This window comes from Bubalus bubalis, chromosome 11 (assembly GCF_019923935.1).
Source record: "Bubalus bubalis isolate 160015118507 breed Murrah chromosome 11, NDDB_SH_1, whole genome shotgun sequence".
Classification (NCBI taxonomy): Eukaryota; Metazoa; Chordata; class Mammalia; order Artiodactyla; family Bovidae; genus Bubalus; species Bubalus bubalis.
The window spans coordinates 30,529,346-30,548,770 of NC_059167.1; the positions used below are offsets into that span (position 1 = coordinate 30,529,346).

General features: G+C 50.6%; 1 protein-coding gene and 1 long non-coding RNA gene across 3 annotated transcripts; both read left to right on the plus strand.

Moving 5' to 3' along the window:
• The first annotated feature begins 1,932 nt into the window (after positions 1-1,932).
• Positions 1,933-7,374, plus strand: LOC123328012. Of its 2 annotated transcripts, XR_006542710.2 has the most exons (4): positions 1,933-2,070; positions 2,245-2,325; positions 6,560-6,678; positions 7,146-7,374. It is a non-coding gene; the product is annotated as an uncharacterized LOC123328012 (long non-coding RNA). The 2 variants fall into 2 exon arrangements; XR_006542709.2 differs by lacking the exon at positions 6,560-6,678.
• Positions 7,375-10,793: 3,419 nt separating this feature from the next.
• On the plus strand, positions 10,794-15,520 carry SIX1 (SIX homeobox 1). The gene is made up of 2 exons (XM_025295415.3): positions 10,794-11,630; positions 13,647-15,520. Exons 1-2 carry the CDS (start codon positions 11,071-11,073, stop codon positions 13,939-13,941), a joined length of 855 nt encoding a protein of 284 aa, XP_025151200.1. The 5' UTR covers positions 10,794-11,070; the 3' UTR covers positions 13,942-15,520.
• The last annotated feature ends 3,905 nt before the right edge of the window (positions 15,521-19,425 follow it).

Genomic DNA, 19,425 nt, shown 5'->3' on the forward strand with positions numbered 1-19,425 from the left:
ATACACAGTTGTCTTATTTAATAAAGTTTATCTTATAATGACAAAATACATAACTTTGATGTAGAATAAAAAAGCTAAAAAAAAAACCAAACAACCAAAATTGGGTTATATAAATAGACAACATGGGTTGGCAGACATAAAGAAAAATGAGGAATACACAAAAGTGTGCTGAGGCTGCTCTTCTTGGATAGTAGGTCCATAAGGAAGAAAAGTTTCTGGAATTGAGTAAATGACAAATCACTATTGAGGAGCTCCTTGCAGAGGGACATGAAAGAAAAATATTTATATCCATATTGACAGTGGCTACAAAGAGATCTGGGGATAGTTTTGTGCCTTGGGTTTGGTTGACTTCTTGAAAAAATATGAGGATTAAACATGCACAAATGTTCCTAATATTTTTTGAACAAGGAAGTGAGATATTAGCACTTCTTTTTTTCAGTGCTGTATCTACCACTGTAGCTTCTGTCAACCTTAACTTTAAACCTTACAGAAGAATCAATATCTTCTGATTTGAGAGTTTCCCCCACATGGTAAAAATAAAATGTGAAATTTCAGTAAATGGCATGAAAAATTTTAGTAGTACCAGGAAGTTTTCAGAAACTAGAGCTTTTACATAATATGGAAGTTTTAATGTTTTGAAGGTTCAGTAAATTACGTAGTGTACAAAAGTGAAGTCTAAATTACCCACTCAGAAGGGTAACCCTATAGCCCACATGTCTGGATCCATGTATGCAGATGGACAGATACACTTCATTTCTTCTGGGAAGCTGAGTTCTAAAAATCTATCACTCAGAACAGACAGTTTTATGATTGCATGAGAAGAAAAGGAAAGATTACAGAGTTGCTATAAAAATGAAAGGCCTTTTGGTGTATTAACAGCTGAAAACATTACAGCTTAAATGAAGATGTGAAACAAAAAATCAGCTTAAAACTGCAAATTAAAAAAAAGAAAACTTGTGCAGAAGGTTTGAAGCATATGGACACCCACCCAGTTTGCAAAGAGGGCAATGGGAGCCCCAGACTTTAGCTTATTAAAGATGACCTTTCCCCTCTCTAAAATTTCAAAGCTGACGTTTCAAGTGCTGAGCAGACTGTGTGCCATATGTAACATGACCTCAGCTCCACTCTGCCTGAGCACTGATGGCATCACTAATGAGAGGTGAAAGGTCTTTTTCTTGCAGCTTTTTCAGAAACCCACCAACTCTTGCCTGTGAAGTAAGGCCCCTCCCTCCCCCCAACCCTTGATTTCAAGAGAACTGCATTTAATACACGGCCTCAAAACACTTTTATTACCGGTCGATTTGCTTATAGCCACAGCCAAATGGCAGGATGTACAATCACATGCAGAAGAAAATATTTATTTTGACTCACAAGCCAAAGGGATTAAGAGAACATTGTATTAACCTTGCCTTTCATCTATGTTTTAAAGGGAAATTCTCCAGAGGCGTCCATTGAAGTTCTGTTTTTTTTAATATAAAGTGTATCAAAGACTTTTAGGAGACCAGGTGTGTGTTTATCTGACTATCTTTCAAAAAGCTGCTTCAGAGACTGCAAAAAGATGTATGTTCAGGAATCTATTTCGGGCATTCTTACCAGCCAGCTAGTTACCCGACCCCTACTCCCTTCCCTGGCTTCCCGGCCCCCTACTCCCCCTTGCTGCTAAGAAACAAAATAGCTTCTTTCCAAGCAGGTTGTTATCATATTCATGGCATGGTCAATTTCCGTTTGCCAAGAAAATATTTAGGCTGATCAAAGACATTAGAAAATCGGATGAATAGAAACAGACGTTCCCACAAGAGAAGCGTTTCTCAACGTGAAGAGGCAGGCGGATTGCAGCCCACCCAGTTACTCCTAGGAAATACCTCTCCTGCTAAAGGCAGAACTATGGGGCCACCTGGATTCTACCGGAAGGGCTATGGAAGAGTCCGGAAATTCATGTGGAGACTGGAGCTTGGGACTCTCCGATGGCGGACATGTGAGGAGATGATCGGTTCTAGTATCTATCAGCAAACCTAGAAGGCTTTTAATTACATCCATTAACACAGAGGGACCTTTCAAGACTGAAGATAGGTAAGTTTGAGATCCTTTTGTTTTGCTTCAACTGGTTTGTTATGCGCATGGAAAGACAACACATCCTTTGTAGATGATACAGGAATGTCTCCTGAAGTAGTGTAAATTAAGTTTCCTGGGTTTGAGTGGGGGAATGTCTGACAGTAATTATCCTTGGGACCCTTTGGTTTCCAGAGTGTGCGCCCAGGCCAGTCAATGAAAGAAAGAGGGCCTTCCACCTCCTCCTTGTTCCTCGGCAAGACGCAGCCAAACCAGGTGAGGCCATTTGCTGCGGCGCTTCGACGTGAAGGCCTGGTTGGCGTTGCGGTTTTCTTCCGCGGGCTCCTGAAAATTGAAAAAAAAACAAAACAAAAAAACTGAAAAGTCGGCTCCGCTCAGGCAAAGGAGATCCGGGTTCTCTCCCACCCCCTTGCTTGCCTTGGCCACATCGCGGCACCTCAATCGCCAGTGAAGCGTCGCAGACCTTATACCGACGCCTCCAGTTTTCCAGAGGAGAAAGCGAGGGAGGGAAGCCAACTATGGGGGGCCCTTTAGGGCCAAAGAAGAGTCTCGCTCGGGGCCACGCGGCGCTAGCAAGGCCGCAGCAGCAGAAGTGGTTGCTGGGCTGTGGGCTGAGAATCCGCTCGGCCACCCTTGGCCCTCTCCACAGTGCATCCCTCACCTCCCCCCCTCCCCCGCCCCGGGCTCGACCAGGCAGATTTTCTTTCCTGTGCTTTCTTTCTTTCTTTTTTCTTCTTCTTTTTTTTGTTTGTTTCGGTTCCTGCCGGCCAGGCCAGGGATCCTTTGCCAGGAAGACAGCGCCCTCTCTCTCCTCCGGCCGTGCCCGCCGCTGGGCTGCGCCCCATCCCAGTTCCGCTGACCTGCCCTCGCCTCCTTCTCGCTCCCGCCCTCCTCGGCCCTGTCCCTTCCTTCCTTAAGCCCCTATGCCTCTAGGCTCCCAGAACCACTTCGGGAAACAGCCCGAGAGAGCGGCGGAGCCCTAAGTCTTCTCACGTTCGGACCACTGGTCTGGCCGGAACGCCGGACCCCTGGCTGCAGAACTGGGCGGAGCCGTCCCCAGCGCAGACGCAGCGCCCGATAGCTCGAGCGTGGCCCCGGGGAGGGGTTCCTGGCGGCGGGGCGGGGGTTAGTCCAGCTCCCCCACACTGGGCACCGCGGGCGGGGCTGCGAGTAGGCTGCGCGGCAAGGTCTCCCGGGCGCCGGCGCACACCTGGCGGAGAAGCCTACCGGGGACCCGGGATGGGCCGGCGAAACGGGGACGCGGGCCTGCACGCGGGGGGATGGGTGGGGGTGGCGGGTGAACCTGAGGTAAGGAAAGCTCCCACAGCCTTGTTCCCAGCCCTGAAAGCGCCCCTCGCGGCCCCCCGGCTGCCTGAAAGCCTCACCCTGCCGATTTCCAGCAGGGCTGCGCCAAGTACAGCAGCGGTGATGGAAATGGTTGCAAAATCCAAGCGCAGCCCCAGTGGGCGAGAGGCGCGGAAGGGCATGCGTGAGTGGGAACCCTCCACCCAGCATTTCCTTCTCTGCGGCTCAGAGGACTGGGGCTTCAGACAGATGCGCGCGGCCCATTCGGGAGCAGAGGCAATCAAGCTTCTCTGTCCGCGACAGTCTGGATCCTTAAGAACCCAACAATGTACTCTGTATGGGAATGCAAAAACATCTTCCACGGCGTAGATTTGCACCGACATAGAGGCCTGAAGTGCTCCCTTAGCCCTCCCCACAGTTCGTGGCCCCCGGGAACCCCATGGGCCGTTCGCCTCAGGCTCACCCCGCTGCAGAGCGCAGGCGGCTCCCAGAAATGAACTAATCTAGTCACAAACCACCGGCCGGCCCTAACAAAGCGAACCTTCTCGGCAGCTCAGCGCCCAATTTGTCCACAGCACTTTCTTCCGCAATTCAGAAGCATTATCTTGTTTTTTAAAGCATCGCGGCAGAAACGTGGCAATTATCCTGGGCTCGGGTTACGCTAAATGGCTTTGGGCTGAGAAATGGAAGAATACAGATGCCGCGAACGTGCTGATCGCTTTTCTGCCGGGCCTGGATAGGGGTAGGGAGGCAAGCTAGAAGACACCGCCAGGGAGAGGGAGGTACGGCGCAAGTTCCCGCTCTTGAACCGGCACCAACCGCTCTTCCCAAGGGCACCAACCGGAAAGAAGTGTTGGGCCTTTATCCCTAGAGCTTAAGATACCGAGCGATGGTCTCCTTCATGGGTCGTGAGAGATGGGGTCAAATCCCGACAAGACAGGACCAAGCTTCTGGCCTCGGCTTTGGGTCAGGAAGGCGTTGGGAGCTTCAGGCATTGCTGGGATAAAGAAGAGAAGAGAGGTCAAGGGTCAGAGGGAGAGATGAGGAAGAATCCAGTTCCACTTCAGGACAACTACTCTAAAATTGAGTAGAATTGGGAGAATGGCTGGGAGAAGACAGCCACAAGGAAAGAAGAACCAGAGCGAGGCGTTCACTCCTGAGCGAGAGGCAGGCCTGGCCGGGGAGTCCTGGCGCACGCTGTAGGGTGGGAACCTGCGAGAACTGGAGAGGCCCAGAGGCCACGAGGCGTCTCCGCACCAGGGGGGCGGGGGGGGGGGGGACAAATACAGAAAACCTATAAGAATCTTCATCTCGGTCCACCAGGGTGACTTTGGGCCTGGAAAATGGGGAGAAAACAGAGTAGCGAAAGGCGTTCGGGTGCCGGCTCCCAGCGCGCAGACGCCTTACACGCCCCAGCCGCCCAGCCTGCAGTGGTAGCCACGCTGTGCGCGTGTCTCTTTCTCTTTCTGCGCAAACCAGCCCCCACATCTTGAAGTAATCAGCAGCCGAGAAGGGACTCGTCCCCCTGGCATCTCAGGTTAAAGAAGGAGGTCCAGGAAAATGTGGTAGAGCCATTACAAGAAACCCGAGCCGCAGTCATCAGGGACTCCAATTGCCATCGCATTAGGATTGATTAGAGACCAGCAGTACCGTAATGACCCGGAAAGAGGGGCAGCCGGGGATTATTAATATCAGAATGTGGCAGGGAGGGGAGGTGGGCAAAGGCAGGGAGGGAAGAGCAAAGTGGGGAGGGAGAAGTTTTAAGTTACTAGTATTTATATGTAAGTGCCGGCTTACCTGAGGAAACCGGATAGTCAGTGAATCACGAAAACAATAAATCTAATTGCGTCTAAAATTTCACGAAGCCTGATTTTTTTGGGGGGGGGGCGGGGAATCATCGTGAAAACCAAACTAAGATCTCAGTTTTTATAAACACGTAGTTTTATAATCCTGTTGTAAAAATGTAAGTGAAGAGATGGGGAGGAGAGCTGGATGTGCACTTCCTACCAATGGGTCTCTACAAAAAGATTTAGGGAATCTATTTGTGAGTCATTTGGGGTCTTCTCTCAAGGGATATAGGGCAATGGAGTGGACATTTTTGTAGAGTCTGCAGAGGAGTAATACACTAAATTTTAATTGAAACAGTGATACCTGGGTAGTGATTTTTGTTTTGTTTGAGACAAGACCGATCAGGATCCCTAAGAGATGTAGAGAAGAGAGTGGTTTGTCTCCTTCCTTGGACCATGAGCCAAAACAAATCAGCCCCTGATGGTCTGGGCTGAAACTCAGCTCACTGGATAATTAACTCCATCTTTCCAGTCCACCCTAACTGTTTATTTAGTGTCACCCTGCATTACCATCACTAGCACTTTCCTCTGAACAGGAGTAACTGCAGGCTTTCACCTCCCAAAAGGAAATTCTTCTTAGCTTAGACAGATGCAGTATTCAGGATGTACATTAGTTGACAAAAAAAAAAGTTGATTGGAAACTCAATGGAAGATAAGGACTCTTGCCCTGAGGTAATGTTAATAAAGCAAAGGAGGCAAGAACGTCTTAGGCTCTTAAGAACAGATTCTCACAACACTCTCCTTCACTTTCCAGAAGGGTACTTGGCATCTAATGTTGAGTGGTGTCTTCTGACTCAAATCTGGTGGTTGGCAAGTCTCTGGGCCTATGCCTTCTCAGAGCTCAGCTTAAATCTGCCATTTCCCCCCAGGTGGCCAACTTACCTTCTTCAGTCCTTCATGGGCGCCCCCACCTGTTGACTATACCACTACTCCGTGTGAGGGGTCCCCACCAACTGAACCAGATGCCCCTGCCAGGACTTCAGAGTCTATTCACCAGGCGCTGCCTGGGTGCAGCATATCAGCACATCATGGTCTGGGAGACCTCACAGCGCCTGGTCCTGGGGAAGCAGGCACAGGCGTCAAGAGCTTTGAGGAAGGGAGAGGAACGAGAGAGAAAAAGAAGAAAGCAAAAGAGAAATGGATCCAGAGAGAGAGGAGAGGGTGTGTGTGTGAAGGGGGCAGGGTGTTGGACAGAAAGAGTGTGAGAGAGAAACGGCGAAGAATGAGACAATGAAGGAACGAAAGGGACAAAGGGTGAGATGGAGATAAGAAACAATAAAAGAGAGAATGAAGGAATCAGAGGTTCACACAGAGAATGAATGAGCTTCCTCTTTCAGGCTGAAAGAGAGGATGAGGTAAAAAGAGACAGAGAGACCAAACCTGGAGACACACACGGAGAGAGAGGATAACTTCCCCAAACACACGCACACCAACTCCAGCACGGTCCCCATTCACTGTGAGTTCCCTCGCGGCGGTGTGTCTCTGCCTGTTTTTCTCTTTCCTCTCTCCCTTCCCCGACCCCGGGACAATGTGGAGACTGTATTTTCAGAAGCCGGGCGGGGCGGCAGGGTTTTTAGCAGCAAGCCGGGCTCGCTGCCGGCTCTGTTTGTCCAGGTGTAGGCGGGGAACGGCAGTCTCCCGGCGTCTTGGGCTGGCGCTGCGTTTTCGCACCAAGGAAGCGGGAGGCTCTGGTCGCGCGCTTCCCGCTTCAAGGAGAAAACGCCCTCCCTCCATACATACATAAATATATTAGGGGAACAGACAAATCTTCATTGTTCAGAAATAAGCCAAGGAGGCCGTCCGGCTCCCCTTGGCCCAGCCAAGCGAGGCTGGAAAGAAGGGAGGGAGAGGCGGGGGCCGCGCGGATCCGGTGTCACGTTGCAGATTCCCACTAAAGATAACGAAACGTGATCTATTTTTCAGAACAGCAAGTGGATGGGAAAGAACCTTGACAACACAAAACTCATTTACTAATGGACTGGTTTTGGATTTCTCTCTTTCGGGTCCGCATATCGCCCCGCCTGAGCCCTCGGCCCATCCAGAGCTCGCGGGGAGCAGCGTCCCCCAGGAGGCAGGTGGGAGGCTGCTCCGGCGCCGCGCCACCCTCGGAGCCCGGCATCCGGAGGGGTCGAGGGCACCTGGAGTTTCCGACCAAGTAAAGGAAAAAGATGAACGTTGTCACTTCAGCCAGGATTTGGGATCCTCACTGCCCCAGAGCGACGACGCTAATTTATTGATGAAACACCTTCCAAAGCCCTTCCCTCCCAAATATCTGTAGGTAGAGTAGAATCCTCGCTGTCGTTCTTGATGGCAAAAGAATTCCAAGAAAGCGGGCCAGGAGCCTCCAAGCAGCTCGCTCCAAGCCAGAAGGGAAATAAGTGGGTCTCAGCCAGAGGACACAAGGCCTTGTTTTAACCCGACCCAGAAATCCTAACACCAACTGATGCCTCCGCATCGACCTTTCCACAGACCAGTTGTGTGCACCCGGCGGTTACGTGCACGGGGGAGGCACAGAAGAGCAGAAACCTGGCGTTGGGAGCCCCTTTCTAGCTGTGTTACCCTGGGGACCCACGAAGCGGCGAGGGCAGCAGCCCGTGCTGCTCGTTGCCTTTAAATCTCCGACGAATCTCTGTTTTCTTGTGATTTGCATTGACAGCAAAAGGTTTTAAGTTACTAGAACAACTCAAACCTTTCTGTGTGCGATTTAAAATGGATCATTTGGTTTATGTGGTTTGTAAATTCATGTCATTTTACCTCTTTTAGTGGTTTGCAGTGAAAGGTTCCATTTTAGGAAACCTTGTATATCCGAGCCAATAATTAACATTTATAAAAATTGGTTTCCCTAACCGAGAGATCGAAATAGCAGGTAGGCTCGTTGGTACAAAGCGAATAGCACATTTCCTTTCTAATCGTGCGATCTACTGGACTGAACACTAGGAGAGAAAGGCTGGCGGCCAGGGCACGGCCTCCAAGGACGAGCAGCACTTCTTATCAACCCCGGTACCCGCAGTCGCCGCATCCGCACAGTCGTCTTCCCAGTTGTCGCCACCGTCTAGTGCGTCTTGATTCCTTTTGAAGAGAGATGAAAAGAAGTGGGCAGGGAGGTCTGGAGGAAGCCGGGGGTGGGGGGTTGGGGGCGGGGAAGGTGGTGGGTGTCTAATTGTCGTCTCTCTGCTCCCTGTAAATCTATACCTGCCCTTATTTGTCCAAGCTGTGCCTCATTTCCTTATACAAAATTGTTAATTACAAAGTACATCCCATATTCAACTTACCCTTTGTCTTTTAAGAGACGTGGTTATATTTACAGACTCCCCCTGTTCCCCTCCCCAACACAGACACACACACACACACACACACATTGTAATTCTGCGCACTTGCTCCAGACTTTAGGGTATTAACTGATTTTTTAGAGCCGAGTTTAAACCTCCGTTCCAGTCCGCACACAGCTGCCATGTCAATAATGACTGTTCCAAGCAGAGACATTCCTTCTGGCAGGACACTGCAGCTCTTCAAGACTTCATCTGAAACATCATGAGCACTAAAATAAGACCATGAGGGAAAATTACCAGACACATGGGCTTGGGCTCTGCTTTGCCAGGTTTCCAGTTTAGAAAGTAAGTCATTCGGCACACCATGTGGTAGGGGTTCTCTTGAAATAATATGCACCCATTAAATGCATTTAAAGATAATCCCAAACATAATGAAATATCAGCATTTGCTTCCAAGTTCTAATTGCCTGGAATACTGAAGGGAAAGGTTTCAAAGATGCAAAAAGCTTTGTTTGGGAGTTCAGTGGAGAAGCAGCTTCGTGTCTACTCAGTCTCCCAAGAGACAGATGGGGGTGGGGTGGGGTGTGGAAACCCTTCACGACTTTAAGATGTACATTGCAGGGTGCATTGGAATGGGTACATGGTTCTAAAACCATCTAAATAATACAAGGGGAAACCCACACAGTGCTTCTCCTTCCATTCCCACTTACGTCTCAATATGTAAATGGTTCTGTGATGCTGTACTCTTGCTGATGGAACCAAAACATATTTAAAAACAAGCAAATTTAAAGAACCTAGGGTTTGTTCCGCATTGACTAAAAAGACGCACTTAAATCAAAAGCAATTTTGAAGTGTACTTAAAATTCTGTTTTGAACTTATCTAATCAGAGATAAGTATAGTCATAAAGTCACTCTTCTTCCACCCTTTGGCTCCCCTTATCTCCACGCATTGTTCTTATCTCCTGCCAGTCTCTGCTACTGACAATAGATTATCTCTATTTAGAGATGCTAATTGTTTTCAAAATCTTTTTAATAATTGCTTTGGGACAAGGTGTGCAAATGAGGCTTACGATAATTACAGCTCCATTTGTTTGTGTAGTTTTACTAAGCATTCTCCACACATACACAAAGTAACAGATGATGGGGCTGAAATTGCAAGACATCTCTCAATCCCTGGCAGTAAAATAGGCCAGCATTGCAATCTACACACACACACACACACAGGCACACACATGCACACACACACATCCCTCTTTAATCTTGTTGGAGCCGCGGTCGTCCTCGCTTTGAGGGCAGTGTCCCTTTCAGAACAGGGCAATATTATGTTACAACCGGACGGCTATTGGAGCCGGACACAGTTTTATTTAATTTACACCCCATCCAGCGCCTTTCGTGGGATGTTCCCAAAGCATTTTTGCTAATAGCAAGTAAAGCTTCTCAGCATTCCTCAGTAGCAGAGGTGGCAACCGCACAGATAGGGAAACCGAGTCCAGAAGCCTGCCTGCCGACTTAAACCACAGATCATTAAAATTCCGAATCGCAAATGAACTCTTGGAATCTCTATTTGCTCAGCAACTATGCTCTACACAATTCTTCTCTTGGTCCCAAATAGTCGTGGCCTTTTGAGAATGAGGGAAGCGCTATACAGCTGGGATAATTTGTGCGCTTTGTAGGGCGATGGGGGCAGGAGAGAAGAGGGGAGGAAATTAGGTTTGGCTCCTGGAGCTGAAGTCAGCCAGGAGAGAAGCCATTCTTGCAGGGGCTGCAGCCCAGAGGACTGGTCTACGCTTGTATTATTTATCGCGTTCCATAAGCTATTCATCAATCCATTACTTATTCATTCCAACATTAAGGTAATTAAATATGAGCTCACCGGGAAATGGCAAGTCTGCAAAGGACAGGGACAGAGGTACGGAGGGAGAGGAGGGGAATTAGAAGGTCTGGAGCCATTGATTTGTGCAAAGATGTGCGCGGCTGCCCTTAGGTGACACAGCAGAGGGGGCTCACGTTGCAAGGTCCTGACGCGCTCACCCACTCCCACCGCCCCCCGTCCCCGGGAAGCACCGCTCCCTCCCTCCTCCCCGCTTCGCTTCTCACCACTCGCGGTCCCTCTCCTCCCACCACTCCCTATCCCTCGCTGTACAGCCTCGCCCTCCCCGCGCGGGGCGGCGCGGCCTCGCAGCCCGGCCCGGCGGCGCGCGGGCTGGCCAGCCCCGGATAGGCGCCGCCCGCAGCCAATCAGCGCGCCGAGAACGCTGCGCGCTTTAAGGCAGCTGCAGGGAGAACAGAAACCAAGTTCCCCGGCAACGAGCAGCATCCACCCGGCCGGAGGCAGGAGCCAGCGAGGCCCGAAAAGCTGCGGAGAGAGCCGGCCGTTCCTTTTCCAGCGCGCGCTCTACTCCTTCTCCACTTACTCGGCCGCCCGTCTTCAAGTCTTGACTCGCTTTTACGCCTTTGCACAGCCTAGGGAGGGGGTTAGGAGCTGCCGCGCCCCCCTCCCTGCGGCTGCCTCCCCCTGTTTTTTCGGCTTTGCTCCCTGCCGCGTGCGCCCGGGTAGTGCGCCCCGGCAGGCCCCAGCCATGTCGATGCTGCCATCGTTCGGCTTCACACAGGAGCAAGTGGCGTGCGTGTGCGAGGTTCTGCAGCAAGGCGGGAACCTGGAGCGCCTGGGCAGGTTCCTGTGGTCGCTGCCCGCCTGCGACCACCTGCACAAGAATGAAAGCGTGCTCAAGGCCAAGGCCGTGGTCGCCTTCCACCGCGGCAACTTCCGCGAGCTCTACAAGATCTTGGAGAGTCACCAGTTCTCGCCTCACAATCACCCCAAGCTGCAGCAACTGTGGCTGAAGGCTCACTACGTGGAAGCCGAGAAGTTACGCGGCCGGCCCCTGGGCGCGGTGGGCAAATATCGGGTGCGCCGAAAATTCCCTTTGCCACGAACCATCTGGGACGGCGAGGAGACCAGCTACTGCTTCAAGGAGAAGTCGCGGGGCGTGCTGCGGGAGTGGTACGCGCATAACCCTTACCCCTCGCCGCGTGAGAAGCGGGAGCTGGCCGAGGCCACGGGTCTCACCACCACCCAGGTCAGCAACTGGTTTAAGAACCGGAGGCAAAGAGACCGGGCCGCCGAGGCCAAGGAAAGGTACGCGGCATCATTCCCGCAGATCGGGCTACCCTGCGAAGCCTTCCTTTCCCCTCCGCCCCTTTTCACCCCCGCAGGCACCAACCACCTCGATCACCCCGCTGGCCGGAGCCCCTCCGCGGGGCGGCGCCCCGGCCTCGGCTGCACTGCGGCGAAAGTTCATGAACTCTGAGATCGCTCGCTAGGGATGGGGGGAGGGTGGAGGGCGGTGTTCATCTGATTTGAGTGTCCGCGCGTGGATTTCCTGGGATGTGAGTGTCGGGAAACGTTGGCGCTAGGTTTCTTTTTCATGTTTTCTTGGCTGGCTAGGGGGAGAGGAGTGGCGGGTGGAGAGTGAGTTTTTAGATCAAGCAGAAGGGAAACGTTGATTGGTATCGCGGGGGAAGGGGTTCAGTGGGGGCTGAGATCTCGAACCTCTCTCTTCTCGCACCCCGGAAGGGTGAAGCTGTCCTGAAACTTCTGCTCAGTTTCCACTCGCGCCCGGTCCTTCAGTCGCGCTTTCCTGGCAGTCTTTTGGGTGAGAGGTCACTTCCATTCGCACTAGCTGCACAAAGGGAGGAGTCTTTCGAAAGAAGTCCACAGAAGAGAGCGCTTTGGGAGGGTTGGCGCTGCGTTGACTCCCCGGCGCCTCAAGTCCAGAACTGATTCTCTTCGTCGGCTCCCTGGCGCTTGGCCGGGCGCCGCGGCGGGTCCGGCCCGCTGTCCGCGCCGCTCACCCGGGCGAGGAATGGGTTTCCAATCTCAGACTTCTCTCACCCCAGAACACAGAAGACAACATTTTTTTCAACCTGTCTCTGCCTCCGCTCTCCTCACACGAACACCCCTGGCCACCTGGCCCGGCTCCACTCTTTTGCTGTAGAGTTTCCGACCGAGATTCGGAAGAGCTTCGGGAAGGCGGCGGCGGCTGGGAGAGCGCTCCGGGAAGCCGAGCAGTTTCGGGGAAACCTGAACGCCCAAGTCGGCCGAGTTTCTTTTGTTCGCTTCGGAGCCTGGAGGCCGAAGAAGTCGCCGCCTTGTTTCCCTCTGGGAAGCAAGAGTCTGGAGAAATTCAGCTGAGATGGGCATTTTGGGAGAGAGAGACTGCGAGATGGGGAGAGTTGGACAGACAGGCAACTCCGGGGTGGGGGGCATTCTGAAGGCAGAAGCGCGAGGGCTGGGAGACCTTGCAGTTTAGCAGCACCGAGCGCCCAGGCTGACACCCCGGTACATCACACCCGCTCAGGCTGTGCCTGGTCTTGAAGTTCCCCTGCCGGGAAAGTGTGCGCCGGTGTGGGTGTCCGCAGGGAGTTTGAAAGAGCACGTGAGGCACTGAGGACTGAGCGAATAACACCGGGCCAGGGACGGTACAGTTCCGTTTAGACGTCTGTTACAAAACGGCCTGTCCTTTAAGCCAGGCCAGAGGGCCCACTCCCTGATGAAATCGGAGAGACTGGCTGCGCTCCCTGTGTTTACTCAGGTCACTGGGCCGCTCTGGACACCACTTCCCATGACCTGTCCTGTGCCTCTGAAACCACAACCTCCAGGCAGGGGCAGGGAAACTCGACGGTTAATTGTTTCCTCAGATGGGAACAGGACAATTGACTTGATTCACCACCAAACATCTGTGCACTGGGCGCTGTTCGACCCCACCCCCCGTCATTTTCTTCATCACCAACAACCATTTGTTGGAAGATTTTCAAATTTCCTTACTTCTAAATGTGGTACTTCTTGATAGGTATTTAATAATAACTGTTAGAACAAAAATTTAAAAATAATTTTTTGTGCATTTCAAATAAGCCCTGCTGATTTGGCTTTCTAAACTCTGGAAGAGGAAAGGACCCAGCATCACCTTTCTCAAGTCTCTTAGGCCTCCTCTCTTTCCCCCAGGACTCTGTGGGGTGGGTGAGAGGGCAGAACTCCATTTGGGTCAGTGACTGATTGCACAATGGCCCTTTCCTTCTTCCAGCTCCCCTCCCTCCATCTCACACTTTTTTTTTTTTTTTTTTTAACCATATGGTGTTGTCCTCTGTTTCTTAGGGAGAATACCGAAAACAATAACTCCTCCTCCAACAAGCAGAATCAACTCTCTCCTCTGGAAGGGGGCAAGCCACTCATGTCCAGCTCAGAAGAAGAGTTCTCACCTCCCCAGAGTCCAGACCAGAACTCCGTCCTTCTGCTGCAGGGCAACATGGGCCACGCCAGGAGCTCCAACTATTCTCTCCCGGGTTTAACAGCCTCACAGTCAGCGCACAGCCTGCAAGCCCACCAGCATCAGCTCCAGGACTCCCTGCTGGGCCCCCTCACCTCCAGTTTGGTGGACTTGGGGTCCTAAGAAGGGAGGGACTGGGGCCTCGAAGCAGCAACTAGGGACACTTGTAAATAGACATCAGGAACATTTTTTGCAGCTTGTTTCTGGGGTTCTTTGCGCATAAAGGAATGGTGGACTTTCACAAATATCTTTTTAAAAATCAAAACCAACAGTGATCTCAAACGTAGTGCCCTCTTCTCTCCGACTCTTTCCACTTCTACATTTCCCCTCCCAGTGTGGAGATCAGGGGGAAAAAAAAACCCAAACAAACAAAAACATCCAGTTACCCAGCCTTGGTTCTGGGCAACCCATGTTCCTGCTTCAGTAGGCTTCTTTTTTCTTTTCTTTTTCTTTTTTTTTTCAGTGAATGGAATTACAGATCAACTGGATTTTAATTATTTCATCTTAATTTATTTATGGAAAATGTTTTGAGAAGCGGAAAAGGAAATGAAAATGAGAGAGAGAGGGAAGTTAAAACAGTGAAAAGATCCTCCAGCCTGAGAGGAACTGGTTGCATTCTTAAGGTGAATAGGAAAAATATGATCTTATACCTTTTTTGATGGGGAAAATTAAGTTTACATTTTTCATATTTAGTGTTAAGTAATTTTATGTAGATTAAAAGGAAAGAACAGTATTAGGGGGAAAAAAACAAGTGCCTAAATGTCTTAACGCTCTCTATGTGAGGCAGTTAGAAATAGAAGTGACCATTAGTAATACAACTATTTTTGTCAAATTTAGTAGGGGTTTTTGGTTGTTGTTTGTTTTCTTGGGTTTTTTTTTTTATGGCAAACTTTAAAAAATGTACCAATGTGGAAAAAACACTTTCCTGAATGCCATTACTTCTCATGCCCTTGAAGCTCTCATATCTGTATCCTACTCCTGTTAAGGGTTTCTCCTTTTCCTAGTTTCTAGCTTGCAACAATACGTAACAAATCTGGCTACCTGGTATTTGTTACTAAAACAGCATGTGTTTGCAGGTTTCTTTTCTATTGTACCTAAACCAGTCTAAATTAAAACTTAGTAGAACACCAGGAGTACTGATTCTGTTTCTGAAAGGTGAGTTGTGTACTGCTGTCTTTGGGCTCCCCCCTTTTTTAACGAATAAGTTTTTTTTTTCTTTATTACTTAATGGTGGTTATGAATTGCAGGGTACGTTGGCCATCCCCTGAACCAAGAATGGTGACTGAGTTAATTATGTGACAGAAAAAGAGCGAATTCAAATTTGGTGTATTTATTTATTTTTTGTTACTTTAGATATGCAGTTTTGTTTACCACTAGCTTTTCTCCACAGAATTCGTACGTTAGCTCTTTTGTATTATTAACAAATTTATGACAAGACTGTGAAAGTAAAATAATTTATCTGCTTGGAGAAAAAAAGGGAACTCCTACAAGGATAGCAACATTGTGAATTAATCTGTACAAACAGAAAGCAGACCAACAGGACAGGAACTCTTTGCAGTGCTGCCGGATGGTGTCCAGAAACAATCCCAGTAATCATGTAGGCTCCATATTATTTTTGCCTGGGGCAAAAATGATGTACCTTGTATTTAGCTTTTAAAATTAGTGAAACAAATGGCATTATTTATTAAAATTCTACTCAGGATAACAGGATTGGCTTGCTTGTGCTTTGTAAAATATTGCTCCCCAGAGGAAGTCTATTTATTTTATGACATGACAGTTTCATAATTTTGATTTTTCTCCATCTGTGTCACCATTAATATGTTCATTTCTTTCTTACTCTTTCCTATCTTTCCTGTCCTGATCTAGAAGTGGGGGTAGGGGTATTAAGGCCTTCTTCTTCTTATTTTTTTAATGCCCAATGGCTTTGATTGAGTTCCAGGGAGAAAGGGTCACTGTACTTAACTGTAGTCACTTTTACTTATAAAGTCATTTTTCCCCTCAGTGATGGACAGATGTTCACACAGCCGCTCAGAGACCATCCTTTGCATTGGGAGCTCAGAGTCCCAATCTCCCTTGTTAGTGTTTTGGATCATTAAGTTGGTGTTTATTTAAGTCACTAGGGTGTTTATTCTCCACGTCTTGGGCCATGGAGAAATGCCACCCTCTGCAGGAGGGGCTCTCACAGGGGATCTCCTCGCATTCTTCACATTCACTGCCCAAAACAAACACCCAGCACAAAGATAGCTTTCAATGACCCTGACAGGCTTCAAAGGACACCGCGGAAATCTCCCTGGAAAATAGGAAGGGCCAATTACTTTAATTTCTTACAAGCCCTCTCTTCCTACTCCGATGACTACCCCCCACTCTTCCAGCTCTGTTGAGTATAATTTTAGACTCGGGGAAGTTCTATCTCCCTGGGTGCCTCGGCCCACTTCCTGCTGCCTTGGTTGGTGAATCTTGGAAATGTCTGCAGATCTGGCGAGGAGCAGAGCGGGCCGGCCGGTCCTGTAAAAGCCCCTGTGATTACTGCTTGTAAACTCGTTAAAAGGACAATTTTCTGTCACAGCCATAAACTCTTTGTAAAATCCCTGGCATTCGATCCAGAGTGCACATATTCCAGATGTGTTTAATAAGAAATTGCACAATGTGCCTCCCTCACCATCCTCCTCTCGGTCTGGCTAAACTGGGGACAAGCAGGAGGAGGTGAGAAAGCTGGATGTTGCCTTGAGTTTTCTTGGCAATCATTTTAGAGCAATCACTGGGGGGGGGGGGGGGGGGAACTAACCATATTTCTTTTTTTTCCTCGAGGAAATCTTCAAGGACCAGCTGTCAAGGGACCTCCAATTTACCTTCTCATCTTCTCCGTTTAACTGAATCAAAAGCCACTTTCTGATTTCTCCTTTACAGATTTCGTAAGGAGAGCCAAAAGTAATAATGATTTCTAGATAGTTTTTAGGACGAAACCTTACAGAATTTTACCGAGTAAAATAAAGTAATAATATACTGGGGCGATTTTCAAATTTTGGAGTTTTAAATCTGAACACAGGATACTTAGGGTCCCAGTTGCCTCTTCTCCTTGACCTCTTGGCTGAGAACGAAGCTGCTTTAAATACTCGAGAGGCCAAAGGGCTTGGCCAGCGGTTTCTGAATTTTGGCTTAGCAGACAGGGACTCAAGAGCCCCCAAACCCCACGAGATGCGGGCTGGGAACCGGACGCCGCTGGGGCCGGGAACTATCCTCCAGGCAAAGACAGCTCAGTCTTGACCCAGAGATGAAGTGGAGGCTTCCAGGAAGAGGCAGCGGCACTGGCACTTATGGGCGAACTGAGTTTGCTGAGCAGTAACCCTTGTCCCGCCGCTGTCCTCCGCACCCTGAGGGCCGGTCGGGCCCCTGGCACTGACCGCGCACGGAGCGGCTGTTCCTCTGCCTCACCGCCGCCGCCGCCGCCGCTCCTGCAGCTGCGGCCGAAAGGGCTTCACTCCTTTTCCCTCCGCCGCCTGGAGGTCTTCGCTCAAGTCTGCAGGCAGTACTCCAGGTTAGAGAGCCAGAGGTTTCCGTTCCGCGCGTCTCAGGCTGCAGGAAGCTGGGGGAGTTTTTCCTGCCACCCCGCAGACTCCGGAGGCTGCTCCTGCTCCTCTGCCCTCCCGAGGCACTGGGAATCGAGGCGCTGCTGCTCTCCGCCCCCAGACCCGGGCGGGGTCCCCTCACCTCCGCACCGAGGATCGCTCACATCCACATTCCGGGAGGGAGTCGCATCACAGCGCAGCTCCAGGAGCGGGGCCTGGTGGCGCGGCCCTCGGAGCCCCTGAGAGGAGAGGCTGCAAGGAGGTGCCGCGGCCTGAGCTTCGTAGGACAACGCGGCTGCCGTGGCCTTAGGCACCCCGGAGCCACATCCTAACCCTTCGTCGGGTCTCCCTCTTTTGAGTCAAGGAGCTAAATTCCTGGCGAGACCCCCGAGCGGCACGGAAAGCACTCCTGAAAGGGTTGGACCAGGCCAGGTGGTGGCAGGAGGAAGCGGTCGTGGCCGCTCACGGCTCCCGGGCGGGGCGGCAGGTGTAGCGTCCTTGGGTCTCAGACGCCAAGGCGGCTGTGCTCAAGCCCCTGGGCCTGGTCGGGAGGCGGCCTAGGTCCCGCCGCCCTCCCCGCGTCACGTATGGCCCGTGTCTTTTGCTTCCTGAGGCCTGGGTTTTGGCTCACGGGCCTGGGCTCATCCCCCGCGCGTTCGGCGGAGGGGTGCCAGTCACAGAGGGCGCCCCTTCGATGGCGGAGGAGAGCGGTCCGGGTTTCTAGGTTCTCGGGCACGACCGGGAGGCAGCTTGGCTTCATCGACCAGCCGGGCCTCGTCAGGCGTTTCCCCCCCTGGCCCGAGGCCCTGGGGTGAGCAGAGGCCTTTTCCCCACGCGCATCGCTGGGGCCCCAGGAAGGAGGCGCAGGCCAAGGCCCGCAGCGTGTTTCGGACTGGGCCATCGCGGCGCACACTCTGCCCTTCTTTAGTGGGGTAGGTGGCGTCGACAGGAACAGGTGGGTCAGGGTTAAGGTGAGGAAATTGGCTGATGGCCCACGTGCTCCCTCTATACTATTTCTTCTTCTCTGGTTTTTCCCAGTAGACTAAAAACTCTCCCAGGCTACCTCCTCCAGCCACCCCGAAGCCAGCAGAACCAGTGTCTGTGCCCACTTAGTCCACAGGAGCAGTTCGCACAAGGGTACCCGAGGGCTCAGTCTCTTAGCACTCAGGTATGGTCTTAGGTGGGGACTTGTGAGCCCCCTCAAGGTCATAGTGATCTTGCCTCCCCTTACTCTCTAGTCTGATTGAATCCGATAGTACACCTGGAAGATGTCCTCTGAAGACATGGGTTAAATCGGCCAGGACAGAGAAGTCAAAATCATGGGGGAATTGTTGTCTTGTCCTCTACCCAGAAAAACTGCTACTCTGGAAGGCCACATTTTCTCTAGTGTTTTAAACTGAGTATACACACACAACTTCGTTCCAGCTGATGAAATTGGAAACCTGTTCTCCCACTGAGGATGGCAATCAGTGTTTTAGGCGCTGTGGTCCTTTCAGACAGTGAGGAACAACACTGCAGTAGCATTTAAAAACAAAGAGAAAGAGACTGCTTGAGGCGCGGGTGTATGCCTGACTCTTTCCCATCTGAGTTTCAGCTTCTCTTAACTTGTTAATGGACAGCTGAGACCCCACTTCTCAGCATGCAGAGCACAAACTCCTTAAGGTCTGCTCTCCTATATTGCTTCACTACCTGGGAGTCTCCCCCCTCCCCTTTTGCAAAAGTGCCCACTAATTGTTTTCCTTTGCATAACATTAAAATATTCTTAAAATCCCACTCGTCTCCCCCCAACCCCATCCAACAGGAGAATGCAGAAAGAAAAACTAATTAAAAAAACTAAAAAACGCAACCCAACCTTATCTTTGAAAGAGAAAAGAGTTAACTTCAGATTTAACACATACCTAAGTGTATCTGAAATAGCTACCCAACTGTAATTAAAATACTACTAGGAGATATTGGCTGCTCTCCCTTCACTGCCATTAGTGGTTGTCATTAAAAAGACAGATAATTAGAAAGAAGGATGGAGACATGGAAATGTATACCA

What these genes read in the sequence shown, in the direction of transcription:
- SIX1 (XM_025295415.3), top strand. Translation starts at nt 11,071, where the DNA reads ATGTCGATGCTGCCATCGTTCGGCTTCACACAGGAGCAAGTGGCGTGC. An exon ending in GCCGCCGAGGCCAAGGAAAG is followed by an intron (nt 11,631 to 13,646) that starts GTACGCGGCATC and finishes TCTGTTTCTTAG; the next exon opens with GGAGAATACCGAAAACAATA.